The sequence below is a fragment of the Nannobrachium achirus genome, assembly GCF_963921795.1.
Source record: "Nannobrachium achirus genome assembly, chromosome: 4".
NCBI lineage: Eukaryota > Metazoa > Chordata > Actinopteri > Myctophiformes > Myctophidae > Nannobrachium > Nannobrachium achirus.
Window position 1 is genome coordinate 11,415,310 of NC_137813.1, and position 20,868 is coordinate 11,436,177.

Here is a 20,868-nt window from a genome sequence, read left to right on the forward strand (position 1 = left end):
AAAAAAAGAATGTAGGTCTAATTTTTGAGTGGGGATCAATGAAACACACAATAGACGGGCCCATCGCTTGCAGGGATTGGGGAATGGGGAACGCGTGCCCCGTCTCAGCCTCTCCAATGGGACACCAAGGATATGCGATATCAAATATAGGCCTAAAGGCCCATTCCCACTGGGCCAGATAACAGCCCAGCAAACATTTTGAGGTATATTAGACATCTAATATACATCTAAACTTATACCAGACGTCTAAGTTTATACGTATAAAAATGGTCTAGATTTGCAAGTTTTTTAGACGTCTAAACTTAGACTAGACGTCTAATATACGTCTAATAGACGTCTAAGTTTATACCTGGGTCTAAATTTAGACTTCTAATAGACGTCCGGCCGTAAGGTCTAAATATAGACGTCTATTAGACGTCTAAATTTAGACCCAGGTATAAACTTAGACGTCTATTAGACGTATATTAGACGTCTAGTCTAAGTTTAGACATCTAAAAAACTTGCATATCTATACCTCTGGTAGACCATTTTTTATACGTATAAACTTATACTTCTAGTTCAAATTGTTTAGTGGGAGATATCTGGAGATATTTCTCCAGATATTTTTCCATGCAAAGTGGATGGTAGATACAGATACAAAAAATATTTGCCACAGATAAAAGTATCTGTGGCAAATATCTGTGGTAGACTTTTTTTTTATCTGTATCTACCATCCACTTTGCATGGAAAAATATCTGGAGAAATATCTCCAGATATCTGTTATCTGGCCCAGTGGGAATGGGCCTTTAAGGCTCATTTCCACCGGCAGCGATAACGATGACGATAACGATTTAAAAAAATGAGTTTTCAATTGAAGTGGATCGGCAGCATCCACCCAACACCGACGATAGCCGACAACTATATCGTTAGGATCAACAACGATGGTTGTGGTATTTTATGGATATCGTCATCGTTATCGCTGCCGGTGGAAAAGAGCCTTAAGGGCGGCTGCGCGGTTCTCGCATAGCTCTGTAAAGTGGATTAATTCGCGTTTATTTGTTTGTGGGCTTCTTCTTCTGAAATGCAATCGGTTTGTTGGAAACTTCATCGTGGCGACATTTTAAAAGCCCTGATACTGATATTATCCTAGATAAAGTACTATGTTCTATCCGTCTGTCTTTCAATGTTATATGAGATAGGCCTACTTAAAGTGTGGTTCCTGTGGAAATAAGCCTCGGCTTTCTAGGATCTCCTTTTAGTTGACCTTGTACCAGTGATTTGTACTGTCATGAAACTGTACTTTTTTTCTATTGCAAACTTCTAATAAATTCTTTAATCAATCAATTAAAAGCCCCGAGTCGAGAATGATTCATGAATTGATTGATTGATTGATTGATTGAAGACTTTATTAGAAGTTTGCATAGGAAAAGGTATAGTTTCATGACGGTACAGTTCACTGGTATAAGGTCTACTAAAAGGAGATCCATGAAAAGACTAGGCTTATTTCCACAGGAAACCATTAAAGTAGGCCTATCTCATATAACATTGAATGACAGACGAATGTTTGAAGGCAATTGTTTTGGAAGTGTATGCCTTAAACAGACCAAGTTCATATAGATGGTGATGATGATTCATTATCTTATCATAATGAAATGGAGATAAATAATCAGGCATTGACACTAAGGCTTGCCCACCTGCCCCCGGCAGGTAAATAAAACGTCAGGGCAGGTGAAGTTGGCTTTCAGGTTGCCCGACGGGGCAAGTGCTCATTTGAGAGGGGACACAAATGTACACAACACGAGATATCTGTCTAAACACCTGAACGTGGCCAGTGCGCTGTGTCTTCTGGTCTGTGGAATGTAAAATAAGAGCACTATTTACCTATAATGTGCTGTTTTTACTGTTGCTACATTTAAAAATATAAAATAACAAGTGTGAAACCATACAGTAGACATATTCAATCATAGCTAAAGTATTTGGTATTTGGATTTGGAGGTATTGAGGTATGACATTTAATCGCACAGCCCCAGAAAGTAAAGAAATACGTGTTAAATTGAGCTGTAATTCAAATCGTACCTATATCATTTTATAATGGACGATTTACTTTTCGGGAAAGTGGGCATTACCTTCGGGCAAGTAGAACATGACCTGTACTTGCCCGATGGGCAAGTGCCTCTGAGACCTTAGTGTCAACCCCTGAATAATGTTAAGTGGGCTTGCAATTGTAAGATTCCAAAGTGCATGTGCAAATTAGGCTGCAGCCTAGTGCATCACTTTGGCTATAGGCTAATTAATTAATTTAGCCTACCAAGTGTTTATTTTTTGTATTTTTTTAGTTATCCTATCCTTATCATTTTCCTAGATCGAAATGGCCTTCGCCGGTGTACTTACTGATGCCGCCATCACTGCAGCCCTGGACGGATGCAAAGGTAACCTGAGTTCATCCCTCATTTACCAAACGATAAATCACATAATGTTAGCTTAAGCACCACGCAGTACAGTAGGCCAGGGGCGTCACAAGGGGTAGGAAAGTGGGACTGAGTTACTAGGGCCTTAATTATTTTATACTTTAGCTATTGAAAAATAGCAGATATACAAGCTTGTAGATCTGCTATTTTTGAAAAGTCGTGAGAATGTGTGCAAATCTTTGAATATATGTATTTTTTAAGCGAACATTTGTAACTCAAATTTTGCTTCTGGGGGGTCCCTGGAACTAAATATTTTGAGATGCGGGTCCGTGGCCAAATACATACCATTTTGGGGGTCCTTCACATGAAAAGGTTTGAGCTCCACTGACATCGAAACATAGATGTTTCTAAAAACCTCAGAAGGATTTGAAATATTCAAAGATTTTCATGATTTTTCAAAAATAGCAGATCTACAAGCTCGCAGCGCGGCACTCTGTCGCGCTGTGAGCTTGTATATCTGTTATTTTTCAATAGTTAAAGCACAGGGGCCCCACAGTGAATCCTTGTACCCGGGGCCCAGAATTTGGTGCGACACCCCTGCTGTAGGCTATTGTTACTTGTTATGACATAATAATCCATCTCTATCTGCTGTGTAACCCGTGCGTCATGTGCGTTATTCCAGCCCCGGATTCGTTCTGTCACAAGAAGTTCTTCGCCGCCGTGGGTCTGGCGGGCAAGACAGATGCTGATGTGAAGAAAGCTTTCTCCATCATCGACCAGGACGCCAGCGGCTTTATTGAGGAGGATGAGCTCAAGTAGGTCTGATGCACGCTTTTTAAAAGTGGACGAAACGCACAATATAAAACACAACGCACCATTTACCTAAGTCTGTTACTGTTACACTCGGTGCTGCTTGCCAGCAAGGGCTGATCTTCAAGCTGTCGGCTGTCGGCTTGAGGATCAATCCTTGTCGGGAAGCAACAGTGTGATTAAAAATATGGTAACCCGGTCACTTTGCCAAAAATCCAACTCGCCAAATTGTCCACGCTCATTGGGCAGGCTTGTCAATGCTCCTGGATTTGCCAGGATGATTGGCAATTACATCTACTATGTTAAATATTTTCTGGGGGAGGACCCCCAGATGATAAGTCATTATTAAGGATGTCTTACTTTGCTTCAGTCATCAAATCTGTACACTTACATTTGGCATTTTAAGGCTGAAATTGTACCCATGCTACTAAAGCAAGCCTGATAAAAGTATCAAACATGCACAAAATTCAACAGAACACAGGAAAATATATATCTGTTAAGAAGTTTTGGGGGAGGACCACCAGACCCCTGTTGGGGAATTTCCGCGCACACCCCCTAAAAATAAATATCCTGGATTCTCCTGGACTGACAGTCCAATGTTGACAACCCTGCTCATTGGCGAGCTGTCCTTGCAAGTTGATTTGGCGAGTTGGAATTTTGGCGAAGTGACCTGTATTCAAAAATATGCACAGCATCCCTGCTATGCCATGCGCAATGTCGTGCGTAAAGTGCGTAAAAATAAAGCGACTCTTCTGGAGTTGATGTTATAACATGGGAATTAAGCTTGAAGACCAGTTCTTGTTGGCAAGCTACAGTGCAGTTCAAAATGCTCAATGTATCCCATGCGTAATGTCCTGCGTAATGTGCGTAACATGGGAATTGCGCATAACTCAACTGCTTGGTTTCACTTGCATACAGGGGCGTCACAAGGGGGGGAAAGTGGGACTGGGTCACTAGGGCCCAAGGTGAAGGGGCCTGCATTTCGTTATACTTAAGCTATTGAAAAATAGCAGATATACAAGCTTGAGCTTGCTATTTTTTTTTAAGTTGTGAAAATGTGTGCAAATCTTTGAATACATACATGTATTTTTTTAAGCGAACATTTAACTCAAATTTTGCTTCTGGGGGTCCCTGGAACTAAATATTTGAGATACTGGCCAAACACATATCATTTTGGGGGTCCTTAACATGAAAAGGTTTGCGCACCACTGACATAGAAACATAGGTTTTTCAAAAAATCTTAGAAGGATTTGAAATATTCAAAGACTTGACTTGCAGACTTTACAATTTTTCAATTTTTCAATAGTTAAAGCTCAAAATAATGCGTAATAAATAATGCATTCCCAGTCTAAATGTGTTAAACCCCCTCCCCATATGAAGGACATTCATGGCGGGGCCCGCAGTGAATCCTTGTACCCAGGGTGCAACACCCCTGCTCGCATACATGTTTAAACTATTCATTCTTGTTGTTTTTCGTTTATCCAGGCTGTTCCTGCAGAATTTCAGCAAAGGTGCGCGTGCACTCACAGACGCTGAGACCCAGACCTTCCTCAAAGCCGGAGACACTGATGGAGACGGCAAAATCGGCATTGATGGTAGGCATACAGTTCTTTCTCTCATCCATGTTCTTGGCAGTGAGAGGGAGTGGCAAACCTCATCATGTTATGGACGCCCAAATGTACTGTCTCTAATTGTTCCGTCCTATATGGACTCTGATATATGAAAATATGTCTTGGCTGAGTCAAACAGAAACATATAATTATAAATCTATCAATTTCAGAAGACAAGACAACTAGCACAAAACAACATGGGTTCTTCAAATGGAACCTGTAACAATATTAAAAAGAAAGAGGAGAACTGAGCAATTGTGGAGGAGAGGAGTTGGAACCAGTAACAAGATACTTTTACAGCTGCTATTCAGCCAACTCTTTTATTTGACATTAAATGAAATGGTCCAAATAACGCCAAAGATTCAGACTTGCGTAGTAGTTCAACATCTTAACCGCTAGACCAACGGGGTATCTGTAATTCTGTATGGAGTATGGACTGGGGGAGATGGGCCTACTAGACCTTTTCGGGGTCTGCGTGATGGGGGGCTCGGCCCCAGCCACCCCCCTTGTGCCACCGGGCCTGGGGGGCCTCCATAGACCCTCGGTAGGGTAGACCACCTGGAAACAAATCTGTTTAAATAGTGGTCCACGGCCTATATATATATATTGGGGGGTCCATGACATGAAAATGTTTCATAACCACTGCTTTAGCGTTGCCAAAGATGTTATGACTGATCATTGATGTGTTTTGTTTGTTTTGCAGAGTTCTCTGCGATGGTGAAGGCATAAACAGCGCCCCCTAGACCTGCTCTGATGGAACAACACTCTGCTCACGTCATGACCTCCGAATTTCATCTGAATATGAAATGATTTTTATACAAACACATACACATACCCTCCTCCTATGCAACACACCCACCGTCAATATGATGATGATGATTGTGAATAGCTGTGTTCATGTCTTAAAATATGACTTTTGCTTATACTGTAAAAAGAAAATATAACATGCACTTTCCAGGAACAGATGATATACAAAAAAGAATAAATATTCTTTTGCTATGGACCGGTTTTGTTGGAGTTTTCTTCCCCCCATGTAGATGTCATACTCAGAAGAACAAAAGTTTGCAACAAAAGTTTACTTATTGTTAAAATACCACAATGAAATGAATGAAAATGCCCATGTAAAAGTTGCCATCAAAGTGCACTTAAAGCAGGCCTACCAAAGGTATAATGAACTCATTATGTAGAATTTGTCATTTCAAAATGTATAAAAAAGACCTACAAGCACATTTCTAAGATGTAGAAGTAAAAGCATTGGGGAGCTGCTGCCCCCCCTAAAGCATCACGATGCTGGCTGGTGGACATTTTGTCAAAATAAACGTTTTGCCACAGACATGAAAATTAGAAGACATCAGTATTACCAGATATTACCATAAAATTTGCAACATCTTTTGGCCAAGTAAGATCTCAAATGAGGAACTTTACAAGAAGACGGGCAGCTTGCATATGTCCCTTGAGATTAGGAAACGCAGGTTAAGATGGCTCGGTCATATGTTAGGGATAAGGGATGCCCAATGAAAGGTTACCCAAAGTTGCCTTGAGATGGACCCCAATTGGGAAAAGAAAGAGAGGCAGACCAAAGAACACCTGGCGAAGGACAGTGATGACAGAGCTGAGGGAACCGGGTCTTTCCTGGGACGAAGCACAGGCCAAAGCACGAGACAGGGTTCAGTGGCAGTGTATGATTGCGGTCTTATGCCCCAACCGGGACGAAGAGGATAAGTAAGTAAGTAGTATTACCAGAAACACAAAGAGATAGCACTGAATGACCATAACAGGTCTGTAACACTCAGTGTTATGGAGGTCCTTGCAAATAAAACATTTGAGAACCACTAGTACTAGTAGGACTCCTAATGTGCCATAGTGTCATATAGTACAGTGGTTCTCAGGGGGGTCCCCAAATTATTTTGGGGGGTCCCCAGATGATTGGTTTAATGTGAAACATTGTTTTCTCACTCAACAGTAAACAAACCAACATAAGGTTTAGGTTTGTAGAGGGTTATCTGCACATGTCTAAAGTGACAATTTAAGGACTTTTAAGACCTTTTTAGTACCTCTGGTTAAACATTGGCAAAAATGTCAAATATTAGTGGCAGAAATTGTGAAAATAGCCGGTCTACATGCACACAACGCCTCGCAACACGAGGCGTTGTGAGCATGAGAGGTATAGAATCTTGGCTTCCCAGTTCCCACTTGGAAGACACAGTTTCGAATGTCTGGTGTTGGTTGCATTTACTTCTCTTTGTCCTTTAGGACGACAAAACAAGAGGGAATCTCCCATTGGCTGTAGGGAGATAACAGCTAGAAGGCCTTTTTGGTCTGGAGGCACTCTGCTACACCTGCAGCTACCCTGTGTGACCACCAGATGGCGACAAAGCCCATTGACTGCTGGCCAGTGTACATTGGACAGACAAGACTGCAAAATCATTTGGAGGCATTTATCATTTGGAGGCATTTATCGTCACTCTATTGCTTTTTGTTGGTGTTTCCTTTAACTTCAACTTTTCAGTTGTTCAGTGAGAGGAGATATTGGCCTATACTTAAACATAGACCTAGCAAGTGAAACTCTTGGATAGACTGTAGAAAAGCTTTGGTCTAGGTCAATATTCTTCTAAGCTAAGGCTAAGCCATTAGATGGTGGGCCAGAACACAATGGACAATTTAGGACCAGGAGCTTGAAACAAACAACCTTATATCCATTGTTATTAAAGTTAATATATAAAGATGTGTGTGTCTGGTCTAACAATGGCTAGAAATGCACAAGGAATCAATTGTCACTGTACAGGTGCACCACACACACACACACACACACACACACACACACACACACACACACACACACACACACACACACACACACACACACACACACACACACACACACACACACACACACACACACACACACACACACACACACACACACACACACACACACACACACACCTTCTGTAATCCTTTTTGTGCCGGCCCCATCCTTGAATGTGGCATTTGGAGGATATGAACTAAAATTCTTAGTTCTTCAAAAGGTTTCAATAGAACATTTCATCCGGAGACAGAGAGTCATACTCTTTTTTCAAACAAGAACTCTTTCATGGTTCAAGGTCTCTTAGAACGGAGAGAAACAATGTAGTATTTAAGGCATTATGAAACTGAGCTTTGGTTATTTTTGGTTATTTTTTAAGTTTTCCATCCAAAAGTCTCAAGACAGTGAAAACATAACATCCAAAGAATGACCATTTTAATTATTTGTTCCACCTGCAGACTGTATTGTAAATGATTTACAAAATAATTTGCCTGGCCAGATATTATCGCTGGTGGGCCAGTTCTGGTCCACGGGCCACCTGTTGCACTGCCCTATGGGTTAATCCACAGCAGGGGTAGGGCAACCTTAGGCACAGGTACCAACATTGGCACAGGGGAGGCTGGCACTCTGACATACTGTAAGTGTGTGTGTGAAAGAGAGAGAGAGAGGATTTTCACCTCACTTCTGTGATGCACGTTAAATCTTGCACATACATTTTTATTCAAACTCTGACAGGGTCAGGGATGGGAATCTGGTTGATAGGTGGGATTATTGCTCTGATTACAATTTCCTGACAAAATTCATTGGAAATGTTTAATTTTCATGTGTTGTCATAATTAAACTAAACTAGTCCTGTGCCCGGGGGTGTGCGATCGATGAGGGATTGAATATAGGAGTCTCAGAAGTAATGTTGGAGAACCCAGACCGCTGCCCGTTGGGCAGAATAGTCACCATCGATGTCCAGTTGTGCAATACCCGTTGTATCTGTCTGTCTGGCTCGACTGGCTGGCACCCTGAAGCGTCAAAAGTCTAGTATCTTCCCCCGAACCAAAGAGATGTCTCTTCAGTATAGTGGTTAAGATATTGGACTTTCACACGGGAGAACCGGATCCGAAGCAAAGCCGTTACACATATGCACACTTGCAAAATTGTACTTACTGTAAGTATAGGCCTACAGTACTTTAGAAAATGTACTTAGTTACTTTCCAACACTGCTAATAGCCCTTGTCCGGACAGGTCACTGTACAAGCTGAGACAAATGAGAGACGGACAGGCCTGTCACCTCAGACAGCCATATCCAGATAGAACAATGTAGACTACTAACTAGAGTCTCTCTCCCTCTCTCCCTTGTAAAAGAAAATTAGCAAATGTAAATGAATAAATAAATGATCGGCCGGCGGTAACCGTATAGCCACGGGCGGCAGAGCGGTGACATCATGACATCAGCGAGCAGCAGGTTGCATTGCACCGTGGCTTCATCCATCCGGTGTCCATGATGGAGAGCACTGTGTGTTTTGTTTTGCACGCTGACCCGCGTCCAGAGCCAATGATAGGGTTTCTCTTCTCTTTCTCTCTCTCTCTCTCTGCTGCTGGAGGCCAAGTTCAGTGAGGGAACCTTCCAGGAAAGCGGACGTGAAGGAGTCTGTAAACCTGAGACGCCGTCCGTGAGGCCTTTTATCCACTAATGAAAGACAACCACGCTGCTAGGCCTAATGGTGACGGCGCGCGGAACTGAGGCGGAAAAACTACTGAGAAAAGGCTCTATGCACAGAAGCCATTTTGGCTAGAAGATGGATGGTCTTCTCACTTCCTTCAGAGGTGTTACCAATAATACTAATGAAGGCTCTGTTCCATTCTGCTCAAACAGAGTCAGGGTGCTGATATTGTGCATGTTGGGCTCACTAGAAACACTCTGCTACACCAGTGGGTCTCAAAGTGTGGCCCAGGGTCCCTCGTGCTTCCTTGGGGGTTTCAAATGACCCCTTAAAAGGTGTTACTCTGAGAGTGTTCAAATGGAACCAAATGCAGGCGTAAAAGGTTTGAGAACCACTGTACAACATGAAATGGAACAGAGCCTTCATTGGTATCATTGGTAACACCTTTGAAGGAAGTGAGAAGACCATCCAACTTCTCTCCAAAATGGCTGCTGTGCATAGGGCCTATTATTCGAATATTCGAATATTCGAATATCAAAGTCACTATTCGACGTTGTTCACCGAAGTCGAATATTTGTTTATTATTATTTTTATTTATTTTTTATTGTTTTCTCTTTAAAAAATATATAGTTTATAAAACTTAGATAGTAAGTCATAAGAATGAGTTGTCAATGCCCCTGGTGGATGAATTTGTTAATGCTCTATACTAGGGCTTCTCAAACCTTAGGCCGTGACCCCCAAAATAAACATATTTGAACAGGGGACCCCCACCCTGACAAGCACTTGGAATTGTAGGTATTACATTTAATGTGACTCGGTTCCACAGATAAATATTGTGAAAATAGCAGATCTACATGCTCACAACGCCTCGCGTTGCGAGGCGTTGTGAGCATGTCGATCGGCTATTTTCACAATGTCCGCCTCTTGCTTACTTAATATTTGACAGTTTGGCCAGTCCTGTCGAATATTCGACTATTCGAATACTTTGAGGTTGAATAATTTGAATAATTTGAATACTGAGAATAAGTTTTGTTTGATGGACATATATCGTTTATTTTGTAAGAAACATGAGCATAATATGTACAATAATAGCAGAGTGACTCAATGCCTCTGCCTGATGGCATCAAAAGTCTAGTACAGGGGTCTTCAATGTTTTCAGGCCAAGGACCCCTTAGTTGAGAGAGAATTGAAGCAGGGACCCCCACAACCTTTTCATAGTCCATGTACTGTAGTTTAATCGTTTGACAGCACAATCATCAGTGTATTTCAGATTTGTGTCAATTTGTGTTTTCAGATATTTAACCACTTGAACTGTCAAAACTCCAGCAACTTGACCTTTCCCTCTGTACTTAGTCTGCTCTTTTTCTCCTCTACACCAAACCTCTTTGCTGAAAATTTCATTGTGAGCTACAAGCTACTCATGGCGCTACAAGCTCACACTGCGAGGCATTGTGAGCTTGTAGATCTGCTATTTTTGGCTAAAGTTTCAAGCGGTTAATATAAAAAAGGAGAAAAAACGTTTCTATCACACAAAGACTTGGAGGACCCCCTGTAGTAACTCTGAGGACCCCCTAGGGGTCCCGGACCGCCCTGTTGAAGACCCCTGGTCTAGTATCTCCCTCAGTCCACATGCAGGGGCATCCCTTTGGTCTGATAGTTAAGATGTTGGACTTTAACGCGGGAGACCCAGGTTAGAATCCTGGGCTTTACACATACAAAAAACATTTCTTTCATGAACATGCATCTGATATAACTCACGGCAAAAATACCAGCTCTAGAAGCTCACATTCACTTGCTATTGTGAGCTCAGAAAGGATGTGTTCGGTGTACATCAGGGGTCTTCAACGTTTTCAGTCCAAGGACCCCTTAGCTGAGAGAGAGATGAAGCAGGGACCCCCACAACCTTTTCTAGATTCCATATAGTTTCATCGTTTGACAGCACAATCATCTGTGTATTTTGGATGCATGTCAATTTGTGTTTTCAAATAGGCCTATTTAACCACTTGAACCGTCAATACTTATAAAACTTGACATTTCACTTAGTCTGCTCTTTTCCCCCTCTCTACACCAAAGCTCTTTGCCGAAAATAGCCGATCTACAAGCTCACAATGCCTCGCACTGCGAGGCGGTGTGAGCTTGTACATCTGCTATTTTTGGTTAAAGTTCTCAGAATATGGACACTATATAGGGTTCAAGTGGTTAATATAAAAAAGGAGAAAAAAAACTTTCTATCGCTCAAAGATTTAGAGGACCCCCTGTAGTAACTCTGAGGACCCCCTAGGGGTCCCGGACCCCCTGTCGAAGACCCCTGGTGCATATTTGGTGTAGAGGGGGACAAGGAGGAGTTCTAGTAGCCTATCTAGACCCCTGGGGGTCTCTGGTCAACTATAAGTGTATCCTTGGTGAAACATCTTATTACCATATTTTGTGTTTTTTTCGTAAATTATCGCCCTACTTGATCATAGCCACTACAGCGTCACACAAAAGCATCAAAAGTAGCAGATCTACAAGCTCGAAAACCCGTTGCGAAGCGACTTGTTTTGAGTTTGTCGATCTGCTATTACCATACATGGGCAAGTGGCGGCCGGGGGGCCACATGCAGCCCTCACCTTCACTTAATTATACTGATATATTATCGATTTCAACTGTTACAATTCTAAACAAACATGCCCAGCTTTAATTACTTCAGAAGGAGCATACTGGAGCAAACTTTTAGAGCCTTTTTATTAGTACAGGGTACAGGCAAGAGTGACTTGTACCCTGTACTAATAAAAAGGCTCTAAAAGTCCGTGTTTGCTCCAGTACGCTCCTTCTACACATTCAAGTCCTATTTCTGAGATGCACCGGACCGGCCTGAACTAGGCTAGAGGCGCGATGGATACTCCTCTTGCTTTAATTACTTCAGTCTGTATTAGTAGCTTAATGACTAGTTCTAGTCTTTTGTTTTATGTCCAATGTATTTGTATTTAAGTTCATAAACTTTAAGTTAACATAAGAAGATAGAGATGCATTTGAAAATAAATACAAATATACATTTTCAGGATTCCAATTAAAAAAGATCTAATTATTTGCTATTTCTGACTGTAGTGTATATGCATTGTGGCCCTCTGGAGTGAGTGTGAAAATATAGTGGCCCTCTCCATCATCAAAGTTGCACGCATGCCCACCCCTGTGCTATAGAGACCCCTGAATAGCAGAGCCATCAAGGCTCAAATCACACTTTTTAAACAATGATTGTTCACCCGAGGTGTTCTTTATCCACTGTGTACCTTGGTTGACATGGTGTCAGAGTTGCACTTATACCTGCAGGGCACCCTGAAGGGGTGCGTGCCCACGCACACTGGCCAGCTGGCATGCACGTGTGACAGGCCACCCATACTATAGAGACTCACGGCTGCTGCTGCTGCTGCTGTTGTTGGTTGTTGTTGTCGCCTTTGTGCGCCGGGCCAGCGCACACACACAGCAGGTGCCAGAAAGGAGCTTTCATTTAAAGGACAACTTTAGTTTTTTACAACAAGGGTATTCTAGGTTGTAATTAAATAAAAATATAAAAGATGAGTGTTAAAATTATTTCATTTACTTCTTTCTATTGTTTTAGAGATTCTTATTTCAGTGGTTGGGGGAATGCGTACAAGTCATTTTACACAGAATAAGCCCATTCCCAAGATACAACGCTTCCCAAGATACTTCTGGCTTATTGTGTCTATAAAGACATATTTAGCCACTTGTATGCATGCCCCCATGCGTACGCATGCCCCACATTTTAGCACGGTAAACGCGATAAAACAATAGAACGAAGCAAAATGAAAACATTTTAACACACACTTTTTCTATTCTCTAATTAAAATCTAAAATATGAAATATGAACCCTTGTTGTCCTTTAACTTTGTGAGTGTACAAATGGACCCCCAAAGGGTCCCAAAGAGTCCCCGAAGGGGTCCGTAGTTTGACCTAAATAGTCCATTTTGTTGATTTAATTATTCTGTTACACGTTGGCTGAAGCTGCTTTGTTTTTGTTTTATCTTTTGTTTTGTCATGTATTCGCCCCAATACAAACAGCAACAAAAGGTACTAACAATTATTAAAAGACACAGAAAAAGTGCAGGTGAGAAAGGAAACCCATATAGGGCTTAAACAATGTTCTCACCTGGTAGTAAGTTAAACAAATGTGCGCGTGTGCGTCTGCATACTGTATGTGTATTTGCAGAAGTAGGGCCACATAGAAGTAGGCTACCCAGCACGGAGATGCGAGAGACTTGGAAAGTCCTTCGTGCCGGTCGCTCTCAAGCAATACAACGAGACTCATAGCGGACGCTTGCCAAGGCCTAATAGGATAACCTAGGACAACTGTTACCTTGCACTACTGGAACAAAAAGTTGTACCGACTCTGACCCCTAACGTACTTTTCCCTGAGAGGGTTGCTGTGGCGTCTTGCTGTGGCTCCCTTTATTGCTTAAAAAAGAGGGAAAAAAGTATATAGTATATTCTTGATTTATTTGCACTGACTTTGGTCACTTATTTTCTGGCCCTGCACTATTGGGCTGTGTTGGTTGTACTGTGTACTATTGCTGTGTTGATATGGCAGTGTGATACTTGTGTTGCATTGACTAGCATTGACTGTTATGTGCACCTTTTTGTTTGGCACTGTCTGTTAAGTTGTGCTTTGAGTATAGCTTTTTTTGTGTGTGTGACGTGTCACTTATGATCGTTGCATGTTTCGTGGTCACTTTATGTATATATTCTCCTTTTTTGTGCTTGCTCTTTGGACTACAGTACTCTTTTTATTTTTCCTATTTCTTTGTAACTTTTTTTTCTTTTGTAACCTTAAACTGCTGTGCTGCCAGTCAGGGTTCCCAGTGGGTCTAGCATGAGAGTATTATAGTCAAAAACTGCACACATGTGAGGCACTACAGCAGTGTTTAACACATCATCACACAGCCTTATAGCTCCTGTGACCATCGCTCTGACCAGTGGTTATAAACATGGACTGTTTCACTTACTTTTCAAACATTGAGTACATACAGATGGAACATGCACTGCTGGTATCTACTAACATTTTAATGCATTTTTTAGTGCATTTTAATTTGTACTACTTGGAGTAGTCGAGTGAAGTTACTGTCCCTCAAAACCACTAACATACTGTAAGGCTGCCTTTTAGAATTTACCAGAGTTAAATCCTGGAAACACATGCAGTGTTTTGTTGATGTTTTTTACATAGTGTACAGTCATTGTGCTGTCTATAGAGAGATGGCTGTAGCCTTTAGAATGCTGTGTCCAGCGGTCTCCATGTCTCTTTTCTCTAGCTGTGGGGATTTACAAGGGTATATCCCACAAACAGTGTCACGTTACAGGTGACACGCTGGCTCGTGTGGCCCCAGGCAGCCGCGGACGGAGGACATCAGCTGTCATGACAGAGGAGAGGAGAGGCCATGCATCCAGCACTGTTGTCAAATAGAGTCCATTCCAAAGGAATCAGCCGCTTACTTATTTATGGAGGAGTTTCATTCTACAACTGACAACAAAACACAAACCCTGCAGTGATCATTTAAAGGAGCTATAGTCAACCTTTTCATTGTAGGGCCGACACTTTGTTTACATCCTAGTCTATAGACTAGAATGTAAACAAAGTGTCAGTCTGACAATGGCCAAAATGATTATTTTATCATTATTTTACGCTTTTTGTGGTCATTTTTGAATAGAAACACATATATGAAGCTTATTTTTTTTATAAAATATTTTCGAAACATTATTTTTATTTTAGCATCCGTTTTTCAAGAAAAAGTTGACTATAGCTCCTTTAACTCAGAGAATATAAACATGAACTATTTTTAATTAACATTGACCAAGACACATCCTTTAATTCATTTGTAGATTGTGTACAGTATATGTATACAGTATATGCATTGTGTATGTATGTGTAGGCCAGGCATTACTCAACTCACGATAGGATGCAAATCACGAGACTATAGGTTCACAATATGATTTATTTTTTATCAATTACTCACCACATGGAGACTTGAATTCATGGATATTTTGTTGTTTTTGTTGCATTCCTAAACCAATAATTTGATGACCAGCAGTGGTTCCCTATGGAGACACAAAGAGCCTGCTTTGTTCCCTATGGAGACACAAAGAGCCTGCTTTGTTCCCTATGGAGACACAAAGAGCCTGCTTTGTTCCCTATGGAGACACAAAGAGCCTGCTTTGTTCCCTATGGAGACACAAAGAGCCTGCTTTGTTCCCTATGGAGACACAAAGCGCCTCCTCCAATTATTGGCTTAGAAATGTGACAAAAACAAAAGAATATCCATGAATTCTAGACTCCATGGGGTGAATAATCAATAGGAAAAAACAAGTCATTTTGGGGTTGAACTATCCCATCAAACAGCATTTAGGAAGCAAGCCCAAATAAGCAGCTACACTTTAGAAGCCTTAAAAAAACCGCAACCAAAATCTACAAGCAACTTTAAAACAAGCCCAAAGTCACTTAAAATAAGCACACCTGGCAACACTTCTCATAACACTGTCAGGTGCTCATGCTCACACGTGCACGCACGCACGCACGCACGCACTGCGGCTCACTGCACACCTCACAAACAAAGCCCATTGTCAAGCAGCAGCGATGATGATAAAATAACCTTCATTGAAACGCGCCGCAGTCAGTGAACTGACTCCCTCTCTCTCTCTCTCTCTCTCTCTCTCTCTCTCTCTCTCTCTCTCCCTCTCTCTCTCTCTCTCTCTCTCTCAGGAATATATGTTTAATGACCCTGTAGGTGTGTGTGTGTGTGTGTGTGTGTGTGTGTGTGTGTGTGTGTGTGTGTGTGTGTGTGTGTGTGTGTGTGTGTGTGTGTGTGTGAGGTGTCAGAGCATCAGAACCCAGTGAAGGGCAGGTGGAAATGTCCTCAGAATCGGAACACATGGTTCGCAGCAACACCACAGCACAACAGGACACCCGGATCTCTCCCTCACTCTCTCTGACTCTCTCTGACTGTCTATACTCTACAACAGTGCTTTTCAAAGCTTTTTCATATCAAGGTCCATTATTTATTCAGCATTTGAGCCACGGACCACCATATGATGAGATAAAGGGCTTTATTTTGATTGTCTTAAGTACCAGCTGTTATGCCTTAACTTAAAGGCCTGTCAATACTGTCTCCGACCACAAAACTTTTTGTAGGAGAGTTCCGACTTTCCGACGCACAGCTTTCTGAACTCTAATTCGGGTTAATGCTTTTCAGAAGATGCGAGTGATGTCATTTTGTAGTAGAACCGGCAGTATGGACAGGCCTTTAAGTTAAGGCATAAGAGCTGGTACTTAAGACAATCAAAATAGAGCCCTAAAGCCTCTCAGAGAAAACAGTAGAATGTTTTGTTGTCGTTGCATAAGATTGTCTAAAATTCCGTGCTGTATTGATGTTGGTACCATAGGAGAGATAAAACATGCAAACGTGGATCAAAATACACATTCTTATACATTCTCTCATTGTGTAGACTTCTTGTAAATTAAGCATGCTTAACAATAATGTTAACCCTTAAGAGTGTAACATTGAACCAAATGGTTTCATTTTACACTCTCAAGTCCTAAAGATCTACAGCTGGGTTCCCCAATAGGCGGCCCACGGGGGGCTACTGTCTGGCCCACACCAACCCCAGTAATATTGGTGCTATAAGAGCAGCAACAACACTAGTATATCGTTGTTGTCGGGTGGAAATCTCGTATCTCCAAATTTGTACGTTCTTTTTTCTAGTGAAAACAGCAGATCTACAAGCACACAACGCCTCGTTGTGCGCTTGTAGATCGGCTGTTTTCACTAGTTTAAATCATTTTTTAAATGATAAATGCAAAACGAATGGTTTTGGACATACAAGATTTTCACCCGACAACGACGATATCTGAACTGTCGCAGTAGCTCGAGTAATGCTGTCGCCCCCTGCAATGCTGTGGCCCTCGGCTTGGTACCCTATAGACATAATTCGGCCCTTGGGAAAAAATAATTGGGGAACCCTGATCTACAGTATAAGGGTCTGTTTGGTTACAGACAGACAGACAGACAGACAGACAGACAGACAGACAGACAATTAGTCAAAGCACGGCGGCTGCAACTTGAAGAGGTTTATCCTGCTGGCTGGGCCAGGTGCCATGCAGGGAGAAGATGACCCCGTCACACCCCATGACAATCCATCATGCAAGGCAACAAAGTAATCCAGTAAAAGAACCATACAACTATACGTGAAAAAAACGCTGTTACAAGTCTGCTAAAAAGACCTGTATTCAAAATTGTACTTAAATGAAAGTAAAACTGATAAATATTAATTATTGGCACCAAAACATATTTATATTACCAAAGTTAAAGTACTCAAATGTTTTTTTTTTTTTTTTTTTCTAATGTATTTTTTATAGCAGATTTACAAGCTCAAGTCAGCTATTTTTGAAAAGTTGAAGTATATAATAGGGCTTAAGTGGTTAATGTAGCATGTGTTTTGAATAATACTCAAGAAACTTACTAGGCTTCGTAGGCTAACAAAAGCAACTAATTGTAGTTGGAGAAAAAGGTATAACATAGGGCCAGGCTATTTTGCCTCTGGAGTTGTAGTAGAGTATATGCATATAAATTACAAAAACCCTCGAGTGAAAACTACCGGTACATCTATACTTTAAGTACAGTAATCTAGTAAATGTACTGGGTTACGTTACACCGCGGCGTCAGAGCAGCACAACAACATTTATCATGCCAGTCAGGAGGAGCCGGGCAGCTCGGATCACACAGGCAGTTAATAGCATGACCTCACCCTCACACAATGCCACCTCACTTCCTCTGTTCTCAAAGCACCCGTGCCAGTTGGGATGCCTGCACCAGACCGCAGGGTGCACGGGACGCACGGGACCTACTGACCAATCATCAATCAGCACGTGCACACATAGACATGAAAGGGGGCTTGAGCCCCTGCCCTTTTCCCCCGTCTGTAAAAAGTGCCCTCTCAAGACCATGAATGCAGTTTTCACATTTCAATGCAAATGCCCAACTTTCCATGCCATACTTGAAGGCAGGCATTGACACTGAGGCTTGCCCACCTGCCCCCCGGCAGGTAAATAAAGCTTTCAGGGCAGGTGAAGTTATAGCTTTCAGGTTGCCTGACCAGGCAAGTGCTATTTGAGAGCGGACGCAACCGTCTATAAACACAACATATCTGTCTAAACACCTGAACGTGGCCAGAACGCTCTGTCTTCTGGTCTGTGGAATGTAAAATAAGAGCACTGATTACTGTTTTTACTGTTGCTACACTTAAAAATGTAAAATAGCAAGTGTGAAACCAAAGACATTTTCAATCATAGCTACAGTATGTAGGTATTTGGATTTGTAAGTATTGAGGTACAGTATGACTTGTTTATCAAACAGTGTTAAATTGAGCGGTAATTCAAATCTTACCTTTCATAATGGACAATTTACTTTTCGGGCAAGTGGGCATGACCTTTGGGCAAGTACTTGTGCCTCTGAGACCTTAGTGTCAACCCCTGCCTGAAGGCGGCATTCAAAAGAATTGCCTTTTCCAAACTCTCCTGAACTTGAATGCAGCATCTTATGTTGAAATAATTGCCCTTTGTGTAGAAATCCATGCTGTAGCGCACTTTTTTATGCTTAGTTTTAGTGTGGTATCAAGTACTGAAAATAGCCAACCTCCAAGCTCACAGCGCGTCGGAGGACTGATAGTTTCAATATTTTCACCAAAAGGCCCTTTTAGATATTTCAGCCCCTGCCTCTCTAACATTCTCTGCACGTCCCTGACACTGGATCACGTTATAGATTGGCCTGGCTTACATGTGACATCATGTCCTGTCCGGTGTAATGGGTAACACAGGACAAGGACAGGAAGAGAGTCACACCAAACCGTCCCGCGCTCCTGTTCTGTCCCCACTGAGGTGGTGAGGTTAAAGAAGAGAGTCACACCAAACCGTCCCGCGCTCCTGTTCTGTCCCCACTGAGGTGGTGAGGTTAAAGAAGAGAGTCACACCAAACCGTCCTGCGCTCCTGTTCTGTCCCCACTGAGGTGGTGAGGTTAAAGAAGAGAGTCACACCAAACCGTCCCGCGCTCCTGTTCTGTCCCCACTGAGGTGGTGAGGTTAAAGAAGAGAGTCACACCAAACCGTCCTGCGCTCCTGTTCTGTCCCCACTGAGGTGGTGAGGTTAAAGAAGAGAGTCACACCAAACCGTCCCGCGCTCCTGTTCTGTCCCCACTGAGGTGGTGAGGTTAAAGAAGAGAGTCACACCAAACCGTCCCGCGCTCCTGTTCTGTCCCCACTGAGGTGGTGAGGTTAAAGAAGAGAGTCACACCAAACCGTCCCACGCTCCTGTTCTGTCCCCACTGAGGTGGTGAGGTTAAAGGAGAGAGTCACACCAAACCGTCCTGCGCTCCTGTTCTGTCCCCACTGAGGTGGTGAGGTTAAAGAAGAGAGTCACACCAAACCGTCCTGCGCTCCTGTTCTGTCCCCACTGAGGTGGTGTGGTTAAAGAAGAGTCACACCAAACCGTCCCGCGCTCCTGTTCTGTCCCCACTGAGGTGGTGAGGTTAAAGAAGAGAGTCACACCAAACCGTCCCGCGCTCCTGTTCTGTCCCCACTGAGGTGGTGAGGTTAAAGAAGAGAGTCACACCAAACCGTCCTGCGCTCCTGTTCTGTCCCCACTGAGGTGGTGAGGTTAAAGAAGAGAGCCACACCAAACCGTCCTGCGCTCCTGTTCTGTCCCCACTGAGGTGGTGAGGTTAAAGAAGAGAGCCACACCAAACCGTCCTGCGCTCCTGTTCTGTCCCCACTGAGGTGGTGTGGTTAAAGAAGAGAGTCACACCAAACCGTCCCACGCTCCTGTTCTGTCCCCACTGAGGTGGTGAGGTTAAAGAAGAGAGTCACACCAAACCGTCCCGCGCTCCTGTTCTGTCCCCACTGAGGTGGTGAGGTTAAAGAAGAGAGTCACACCAAACCGTCCTGCGCTCCTGTTCTGTCTCCACTGAGGAGGTGAGGTTAAAGAAGAGAGGCACACCAAACCGTCCTGCGCTCCTGTTCTGTCCCCACTGAGGTGGTGAGGTTAAAGAAGAGAGGCACACCAAACCGTCCTGCGCTCCTGTTCTGTTCTGTCCCCACTGAGGTGGTGAGGTTAAAGAAGAGAGTCACACCAAACCGTCCTGCGCTCCTGTTCTGTCCCCACTGAGGTGGTGAGGTTAAAGAAGAGAGTCACACCAAACCGTCCTGCGCTCCTGTTCTGTTCTGTCCCCACTGAGGTGGTGAGGTTAAAGAAGAGAGGCACACCAAACCGTCCCGCGCTCCTGTTCTGTCCCCACTGAGGTGGTGAGGTTAAAGAAGAGAGTCACACCAAACCGTCCTGCGCTCCTGTTCTGTCCCCACTGAGGTGGTGAGGTTAAAGAAGAGAGTCACACCAAACCGTCCTGCGCTCCTGTTCTGTCCCCACTGAGGTGGTGAGGTTAAAGAAGAGAGTCACACCAAACCGTCCTGCGCTCCTGTTCTGTCCCCACTGAGGTGGTGAGGTTAAAGAAGAGAGTCACACCAAACCGTCCCACGCTCCTGTTCTGTCCCCACTGAGGTGGTGAGG

General features: G+C 42.9%; 1 protein-coding gene across 1 annotated transcript; it reads left to right on the top strand.

Moving 5' to 3' along the window:
- Positions 1-2,347: 2,347 nt before the first annotated feature.
- LOC308282646 (parvalbumin alpha-like) lies at positions 2,348-5,536 on the top strand (the record flags this gene model as incomplete). The annotated part of the gene is made up of 4 exons (XM_080723035.1): positions 2,348-2,408; positions 3,070-3,202; positions 4,683-4,792; positions 5,511-5,536. 4 exons carry the CDS (start codon positions 2,348-2,350, stop codon positions 5,534-5,536), a joined length of 330 nt encoding a protein of 109 aa, XP_080579161.1.
- Between the last annotated feature and the right edge of the window lie 15,332 nt (positions 5,537-20,868).